This window comes from Cynara cardunculus (genome assembly GCF_001531365.2).
Source record: "Cynara cardunculus var. scolymus isolate 2C chromosome LG 16, CcrdV1, whole genome shotgun sequence".
NCBI classification, from domain to species: Eukaryota; Viridiplantae; Streptophyta; class Magnoliopsida; order Asterales; family Asteraceae; genus Cynara; species Cynara cardunculus.
The window spans coordinates 603,383-612,565 of record NC_037543.1 but is presented as its reverse complement, the minus strand read 5'-3'; the positions used below and the strand labels follow the sequence as shown (position 1 = coordinate 612,565).

Genomic DNA, 9,183 nt, shown 5'->3' with positions numbered 1-9,183 from the left:
ATGATCTGGTCGGTCGGTTTCCCAGATATCGAAACTTTGTACCCAATCATTTCATGAAAGGTAATCAGTTAAAGATAGTCACAAAAGGTATTCAAGACCTTTAAACTACTAGTAAGTACGATTATTAGTCTCATTATACTACAAAATACTTGCTCAATTTTGCAATTATAGTAAAAACGAACCTTCTTTCAAAATCTTCTCCGACACTTTTTAGTAGAACAAACCCATTAATATGCAAATCAAAGAAGTTCAGTACAAGCAAATTCAACAAGTATTGACCACAATTAGCACAAAAACCATTTGTTATTTTCTACTCCAACTAAAACCATCTCATATTCACTCTACTTGAATCTGCCTCACTTCTTTCCTTTCCTCTGTCTTCACTTTCGGAACCGTAATTTTCAGCACACCATTCTTCATCTCCGCCTTGATCTCCTCCAGCTTGTATACATCCATCGGCAGATCGATTCTCGAAGAGTACCTCCGCGGCGGCTCATCATCATCCTCCGACTCCTTCTCCGCCTCCGCTTTGATGATTAGTGTGTTCTGTTCGACAGAGATCTTGACATTGTCTTTGTCCAGGCCTGGCATGTCAAACCGTAGGCTGAGAGTCTCTTCGTTTTCATTTGCGTCCCATGACCTCCTTGGTCCGAATCCTATTCCACGAGATGCGGACATGAACGGATTGTCCACGAATTTGTCCATCATGTTGAGTATCTGGCTCAGGCTTCTCGTCGGAGAGATTGGATCAAACAGATCTGAAATCGTTACACGTACAGAACGTTAACACGTAAATCTTCAGAATTCATGAAGTACAAACAGAAGATGTATGAATCAAAGAGAGCAAAACAAATCTCGTAAGCAATGCGATTGAATATTCTTATAATAAAGCCAGGATGTAGAGCAGTTGCTGAAACAAACGAACATAAAATACGAAAACCGATAAATTTAATCCAAAATCGTTAAACATGCAGAATATTATTAGAGGAACCTTCAGAATTCATGAAATAGATACTAAAAATGTATGAATTAAGTTACATATAACAGCAAAACAAATCTCATAAGCAATTCGATAGAATAGTGTCAAAAACAAAGCCAGGATGAACAGAAGCTGCTGAAACAAACGAACATAAAATGCGAAATCGTTAAGTTGAGAAATCCAGTGACCTATTATAACGATTTAATTTAGGGAAACAGAAAGAACTAGTGAATGAACTTCTCCATTTGGTCAGGATCTACCGCTCTCAGGTTTCAGGCGAAGAATCAATAGTTAAAACACGCAACTCACCTAAGAAGAAATCGTTGTCACGGCGGCGATAGACGGACGAATCAGGACGGCGATCCGCATCAACGCTTCGATTAAAATCTTCATAAGCGGAAACCTGAGAGGAATCAGTATTGAACGACCGTCGGAGGCAAGGAGCGGCAGAGACGGAACGGATTGGAGCAAAAAGCCTGTTGAGAGGAGTAACTGCAGTGATGCCTCTCTTGAGAGCGACGGAGGTAGCCATTTCTCCGGTGGTAGATGACTATCGTCGGCGACGAATGCAGCGAGGATTATATCGGACGCTTTTTTTCGGATTGTGACGACGCTCGTTACTTACGTGGCGGAGTTATGAAGTAGAGCAGGCTTTTATATACAGAGAAAAGGTAAGTGTAGAAGATCCTGGAAAAACCGTAGACAAATGACGAAGCATCTGGAAGGCTCTATCCGCTTTATTTTCTTTTAAATAGTGTTCGATTTTTTAAATTATTTATCTTTAAAATGTGTAAGGAGTTATTTTAACAAGTGTTAAAAAGTTTAAGGAGTTATTTATGGTTTTAAAATGTTTAATAATTTATTTGTTTTAAAAAATTGTTTAAAGACTTAATCATTATAAATATTGAAGTCCATTTAGTTTTTGTAGATTTTTCTCAAACATTTATAGCAATAAAAATGTGAATTCGAAATAATTACTATTAAACTTTGTTTATAAATATTGATTTCAAACTTATTTAATTAATATATAATATTATAAAATATGTTGTATGATGGAAATTATTAGTAACAATCATTGTTTAATTATCTGTTATTTAATTAATACTAAATAATACATTTTAAAGTAAATGGATATAGAAAATGACATAAAGTTGACAAATAAATCAATTCACATGCCGGGTTCGTTCATAAAATATTAGGCTTGATCGGGCGTCAAGGCATGCGAAGCCTCGGCTTGCCAAGCCCACACTTTTTTGGGCTCGGGTTTTTTTGTACATGGATTAATCATGCAAGCAAGTTGGACCGGAAACCTACGGTTACAAAAAGAACCACCACCAAACTAATTTTCTTAGCTTAACAAAAGAATTGATAACAGCATCAAATGCAATGTTTACCAGATTTTTGCAACTACAAGTTTCTCTTCTAATGATCATAAGACTACTTTTAGGGATAAAAAAGAAGTGAAACAAACCACTCATGAATTTCTTCCCTTTCCTACATCAATTATGACCATTTAAGGAAAGAAAAGAAATTTCTACTCGACGGATATCGAATTAATTCTTCATGATATACCCGAGAATCAGCCCAATCAACGCAATGATGATTGCAACAATCAAAGACACGCCACCCCCTTCGCTTTTGTTGCTTGCTTGCCTCAAGACTTCCTGTTCATCACAATCAAACAAAATCAAACATACTCGGTATATTTCACTCCAGAGTAGGGTCAGGGAGAGATTATGCCGGGAACCAAGCCAAGCATATATAGTATATCTCACTCGAAAGTAGGGTCTGAAAGTTAGGATTAAAGTTGGAAATTGTACCCATAGGGGCGGGTACATGCGGGTACCCGACCCTAACTGGGCGGGGATTCCCCGCTTTGGCGGGTACCTCGGCGGGGCGGGGAGGGGGATTTAATTTCATACCTGAAAAAGCGGGGATCGGGTGGGGGCGGGGATGGCATTACTCGCCCCTAATGCGACCCTATAAACTTTTTTATTTTATTTAATATATGTATATAGTAAGTGTATAAATAAATATATATGTATACATGTATTGTTAAATGACAAATATATTTGATTTCCAATAATTATTTATTATGATTTTAATTTTAAAATACATTGTTTTTATACTAAACGGGTACCCGACGGGTTTCCTGAACCCTCGGGGATTAGTCAGGGCGGGGGCGGGGATGAATTACCCGCCCAATACACCCGCCCCGTTTCCATCCCTAGGTACGAGGATTATGACAGGAATCAAACCAAACATATACAGCATATCTCGCTAGAGAGCAGGGTCTGTGATGGAATGGATGAGGGCGGATTATGACAGGAACTAGACCAAATATATACAGTATATCTCACTCTAAAGTTAGGATCTGGGAGGGATAGGATGTAGACAAATCTTTCCTCTACCCTAAGGGGTAGAGAGGCTGTTTCGGTTAAGGCCACTGGCTTATGAAAAAGTTTTGTTGCGACAAGATTTATCAAAAGGACTTCTAAAGGATGGATTATGAAAGGGCAAAAAGGGAAAAGAACGACTCACCAATTCTTTTCGAATTTTGTTACTTTGTTCAATAGCAGCATTCTTCTCATCTGTCAACTGTGAAATAAGGGCTCTCACCTGAAAAAAAATCCATGAGCATGGTTAACTAACTCATTCGTATCCACCAATTTGTGGATCCAATCTAAAAACTAATGAAACCAACAAGCCTAGTATATCCCACCCAAAGGTGGGGTCTGACTGGTTGAGATGTATGCAGACCTGACCTCCCTACACCCCAAAGAGTAGAGCAGTTCGGTGAAGACCCTGGGCTTGTTCATGGTGTGCAGATAAAGATTGCTCAAAGAGTTTGCAGAAAAAGAGCATAAGAAGAGCATTCAGGAAAGAACTTGAAAGCAACAAAGTGAGTGTTGAAATTTGAAAAACAAGTTAGAAGTAAGCATTTTGTGGATCCAATCTCTATTGATTCAAATAACAAATCAAACAAAACAAGCCCAATATATCCTATCAAGAGGTGGCGTCTAGGATGTGAGATGTACACAAACGAGTCTTCTACCCCAAAGAGTAGAGCATTTGTTTCCATGAAGACCCATAGCCTTAAGAAATCTTTGTTGATTTAAATGGGACCCACAAACCTCAGTAGATATGTGGAACTCATAAATTGAAAAACTCCAAAAAAATCCAGAACTCAAAATCTCCAAAAAAAAAAATACATTAATCTCCAACAGATCCTCTATTTTGGAGACTAAAACATTAATTACATTATCAAATAATTAGTATATATAATAAAATATTATTTCTCTCATAAACATTTCACACCAAAGATTCCTATTGGTGTGAATATAATTAAAAAATGTTTCTCTCTCATTGTAATTATTTTTGGGGAGTTCTCCAAATTTGGAGAAATTTACACCCTCTCATGTTTTCTCCATATTGGAGAAAGTTTTGGAGAAGCCATTGGAGCAAATATATGCCCAAAATCTCCAATTTCTCCATTTTGGAGAATCTGCTGGACATGCAACTAATAGAAATGCTAAACATTTCATAAAGCTAATTACTTGACAACCAAAATTCAGTCCCACAAAGTCAGGGCCTTATGCCTGGCCTAGCTGTATTTGAGCCTTTTGCCTCCCAAGATGTCAGGAGGGTGTATGAGTTTATGTGTTGCATTTACCGTATATAATTATTATATACTTCAAAAAAAAATAGCCCCAAGAAAAATCAAAATAACCAAATTTATGATAATAAGAGAATAATTTTTGCCACAAAAATTGCTAAAAATCAACTCACCTCCGAGGATTTGTCATGAGAATCCACATATCTTCTTGAAGCCTGCAATAATCATCAAAAAAGAAATAAGAAATTGGTCTAACATGATCAAAGTTAAATAAAGAGAATCAAGAACAATAGCAGCTTCAACCACAAGGGTTGTGGCGTAGTGGTTGAGGCCCAGAGGGATCTGCCCTTGGTTCAGTTCCAGGTGTCCACAGCAATTGTGGCTACTGAATTTATCAAAACTGATTTCTTGCAATCATAATCTGCCAGGATTAGTCTAGGCATAGCCTGGGACACCCTTCCCAAAAAAAAGCAATTTCACAAACCAAAAGGCAACCTCAGTGCCACTCAAATTCCCCCTATCGATCACTGATGCCCTCGGTGATGCCTTCGGTGAAAACACGTCGTCTACTGTTCCCTGTGCAATGGCTGCTGAAGTTGATGGGGTCGCAGGAAAATATACCACTCTCAATTTGCACTCTTCCACCACTCGCCCTGAGTCCTTAGCGAACTGTTACAAAAAGCACTACAAGTAAAAATTCTTCAACTCATCAAAAGATAAGATGAATTCTATCAAGACGAAATGGTATTTCTGTAATTTCAGTTTTCTTTTTGTTAATTCGGTGATTAGATATATTAAATAGGAAGCCTTGTGTATTTTGAGATCAATTCAGTGAAATCACAATCTGAAAAGGTTTCTCTCGAACTTTCTTGATATGGTATCAGAGCACTTTACTATAAAATCAGAAGCACTTTACTATAAACTAGAAGTGTACCTGTGCGATGCAAGCAGAATGTAAATTTTAATTGTAAACTATTTAAATTCATCTGTTTACAATTTTTGTTTTTTGGAAATGGATGAATTGTAAGATGAAATTTCCAAAATCTCAAATACTCTATTGTTTATTAGGTTGATTGATCTTATATTTGGGAAGGAAGGATAGTAGATGGTTCCAAAAACTATGTTCTTAACATTAAAGAAGAAGAAAATATGAATATTAACAAAAAATGGAAGATCTTGTATGCGTTATTGATTTGTATATTTAATACTTGTGTTCTTAAAAAATTAGGAGTTTTTAAGAGGTAAACCTTAAATGCTTTATAATTTAGCATAGATATAGCAGACAGAATTCCAGTGACATAAAAGTTAAGGCACCATAGTCCCAACAGCTTTGGCCTAGCGGGTAAGAAAGTGGGCATCCTTGCAGAATGAGTAGAAGGTCTCGGGTTCAACTCCAGACACCACCCATCTGCCCTTGGGACAATCTATTGACCTTCCCCATGATAGTCATGGAACCGGCACAGTGGGGGCACTGCAGAGGGTGGCGTCATACCCTTTTTGCAGAATCGCCATAAAGTTAAGGGGCAGTAGATGAACTTAAAAAGATCTTTTTTGGATCAAACTAAAGCATAGGAGAACGAAAGAGCATACCCTCTAAGGAATCACAAGAAGTCTCTCTACTATGACATCAGAGATGCCCAAACAAAACGGAAGAAAAGAAAAACAAACAACAGCCAAAATTAGAATCAGTGTCTCAGAAAGTTTCATACAGATTATGGTCATTATGGATCCTAAACGTCTGTAATCTACTTCTTATCATGCCTAAAATGATCTTAACTAGCACCCCACATGCCATTCAACCCTATGGAATCTCCTGATTTGGGCTCTTCAGCTTGTTGAAATCCATATACAACTCAGATGTATTAGTTCGTCTGTTAACTATTGTCAATTTTGGATAGACAAGCTTAGGGACTGTTTGATTTTTTTTCATCAAGCCAGCTATAGTAATTAAGTTGTCTGTATAAATCAAGATAAAATTATTGTTTATTTTCATAAATTACAAGTTTAACCTCAACAACACATCAAAATTTAGTTTTTTTAAAACAATATTTATAACTCAACAACATTCGATCAAATTTGATAAATGTGGATAAGATATTAATAAAACAACAATAAAATATTTGGCCAAAGAAGACAATTGGGAAAAGAATTTGCATAAATGGAAGAACCAGAAAAGGGGGAAAAGAGGGTATTTTTGGAAAAAAGATTGGCCTAATGGGTAAATGCAATGTTAGTTGGCTCAATAAATTAAGCCATGGTTTAGCATTAAGCCATAATCAAACGAATATGTTTAACTTAATGATTTAAGCTATAAGTCCATTAAGCTCATTAACCCAAAATCAGACACCCCCTTAGTTCCTTCAGGTCCCTATCATTGCTTCCATCCCTTAGATCTCAATTCTTGACCACTCGAACAAAAAAAATCATGCAACAATTAACTGGAAACATATTTCTTACCATTTCAGGGGTGATGTCCTTTGGGGTTGCTCCTGGGCTTGCAACTACACTCTGAAGGAGAAACTTGTCCTTACATTGCATGTCAGGAGGAGCATCTTTCTGAGCTTGCATTGTTACTGTAGCAAACCACACATTTAACGAACAAACCTTAAACTAAATCAAACCAAACAAACCCAGTATGTCCCACCTGGAGGTGGGGTCTGGGGATGTATGGAGATCTGACCTCTACCCCAAAGAGTAAAGTGGTTGTTTTAGAGAAGACTCCAGCTTTTGCAAGTGTACGAAAAGAGGGGATAAAAATTGCTCAAGAAAGAACATAAGAAGATCTCACTTTGTCAAGTAGTATGATATAAATGAACATTGTTTCGATTGAGATGAAGAATTTTATTATAAATTAAAGTAATTTGCAGTATTTTGAACAACATTACGCAAAACTAGACAATCGACTCACCTTGTGGCACTTAAAAGACTATTAAGGGATTAAGTGGCTGCTTAAGCGACATTAGGCAGTGCATCTTAATACAAACATAATTATTTTTCGGCAAACCAAACTGACCTCCAATTTCCCACTCAAAAGTAGGATCAGTTACCCCACCTTTTTTAAATCTAACTTATTTGGACAATAATTAGCCACCCTATTTGCATTTAGGCATATAACTAATGATTGATTGTTTTAAATTAGACAAGTAATTTGGCTACAAAAGCATAGAAAAGCTTATCTTAGTTTGCACTATGCAATTTTCGAATTTGGTTGACTTAATTTGTCAACTTTACCCAACCATTGTATTAATCTATGCAATTAATAGTTAAACCCATTTAGTCCCAGCCAAGCCTCATTAATCCAGCTTAAACTTTCTGAAACTCTTAATTCAGGATAATCAGAAACTAGTTGCCAATTAAGCCAATCTAAACAGCTACTTTCAATACACTGTTAGTTTCAATTCTGAATTTGGATATGGTCGTCAGAGAAGCTGAACTCAAACAAGAACTCATGTTTTAAAAACACGACGGATTGAAAATTTGAAATCATCATAGAAAAAAAAATTAAGAAAGAACATCAACGGAATAATAGATCAAAAAGAAAAACTAAATTAGGGAATATATAATGCACCCATGATTTCACATGTTGATCGAGGCAAAACAACTCCGGTGTTGGGACGAACACAATACTTCTTCGGATTCGTCGTTTTCACCTGAATAATTCGCATCAAAAAAACGTTATAGAAATCATAAATCCATAGTCGACTCGAGATCAAATAAATACCAGAAACCAAAATCGTACAATGAGATCATAACGCGATCTTATAGAATTATAAGAAAACCGAAAAAGCAACAATTTTGTACCTTGAATCCGACATGATTGTCGGTCTTATTGGTTAATTGAAGCGAAGAAGAGATCTGTTTATTTAATTCAACTAATTTCATGGGACAAAACAAAAAACAATCATGAATTAGATTTGAACAAAAACAAAATTGAATTTAGATTATGAATTGGATGATGCGATTGGATTAACTTACAAGGGAATTTGAGCTCAACAGGATCAACGCTGACGAGTTCCCCCGTACTCATTTCTGCAATCGAGATGTTGGAATTGAAATCTGGGTTGTTGGGGAAAAAGGGAGATATTGAAATGGAAAGAGGGTGGTTGTGGAAAAGTCGTTTTTATATGAAATATGAAAACGGAGAGATCGATGCTGATGGAGGTTTGACTTTTCACAATACGATTTCTTGGACCTCTGTTTTGTTTGGAAATTTGCAAAAGAGTATATTACGTTTTTAGTTCCTATATTTTGTCAAACGTTACATTTTTAGTCCCTATAGTTTTTAAATTATAAGATAATAATCGTGGTTTGTAAACACATCTAGATTTGGTCGCCAGCTCTAACGAACGTTAAAAAAAATCTGTTAAATGAGAGGGTTTCCGTTTTTTTTAACGATTTTTTTTGTTTTTTACCTGATCAAAATCGATTTTATGATCTTGGTTCACGTGATTTTGTAAACAACATTATCATTAATGGCTCCATTTTCACGTTTCCTAATAGGAGTTCTACAGACAGAGATGCACAAAGAGAATTAGAAATACTTGATGAGATTCAACAGATGACTTATCACTATTCGTAATAATGTTCC

General features: G+C 36.3%; 2 protein-coding genes across 2 annotated transcripts; both read right to left on the bottom strand.

Moving 5' to 3' along the window:
• Positions 1-207: 207 nt before the first annotated feature.
• LOC112529872 (small heat shock protein, chloroplastic) lies at positions 208-1,624 on the bottom strand. Its single transcript, XM_025141294.1, has 2 exons — positions 1,289-1,624; positions 208-758 (listed from the first exon to the last, which is right to left on the bottom strand). Exons 1-2 carry the CDS (start codon positions 1,509-1,511, stop codon positions 337-339), a joined length of 645 nt encoding a protein of 214 aa, XP_024997062.1. The 5' UTR covers positions 1,512-1,624; the 3' UTR covers positions 208-336.
• Positions 1,625-2,299: 675 nt separating this feature from the next.
• Positions 2,300-8,713, bottom strand: LOC112529381 (vesicle-associated protein 1-2-like). Its single transcript, XM_025140648.1, has 8 exons — positions 8,571-8,713; positions 8,397-8,467; positions 8,164-8,245; positions 7,053-7,168; positions 5,091-5,264; positions 4,769-4,810; positions 3,521-3,598; positions 2,300-2,643 (listed from the first exon to the last, which is right to left on the bottom strand). Exons 1-8 carry the CDS (start codon positions 8,620-8,622, stop codon positions 2,533-2,535), a joined length of 726 nt encoding a protein of 241 aa, XP_024996416.1. The 5' UTR covers positions 8,623-8,713; the 3' UTR covers positions 2,300-2,532.
• Positions 8,714-9,183: the final 470 nt, after the last annotated feature.

What these genes read in the sequence shown, in the direction of transcription:
- LOC112529872 (XM_025141294.1), bottom strand. Translation starts at nt 1,511, where the DNA reads ATGGCTACCTCCGTCGCTCTCAAGAGAGGCATCACTGCAGTTACTCCT. An exon ending in TGACAACGATTTCTTCTTAG is followed by an intron (nt 759 to 1,288) that starts GTGAGTTGCGTG and finishes TAACGATTTCAG; the next exon opens with ATCTGTTTGATCCAATCTCT.
- LOC112529381 (XM_025140648.1), bottom strand. Translation starts at nt 8,622, where the DNA reads ATGAGTACGGGGGAACTCGTCAGCGTTGATCCTGTTGAGCTCAAATTC. An exon ending in TGTTGAGCTCAAATTCCCTT is followed by an intron (nt 8,468 to 8,570) that starts GTAAGTTAATCC and finishes CCATGAAATTAG; the next exon opens with TTGAATTAAATAAACAGATC. An exon ending in ACAAAATTCGAAAAGAATTG is followed by an intron (nt 2,644 to 3,520) that starts GTGAGTCGTTCT and finishes TGTGATGAACAG; the next exon opens with GAAGTCTTGAGGCAAGCAAG.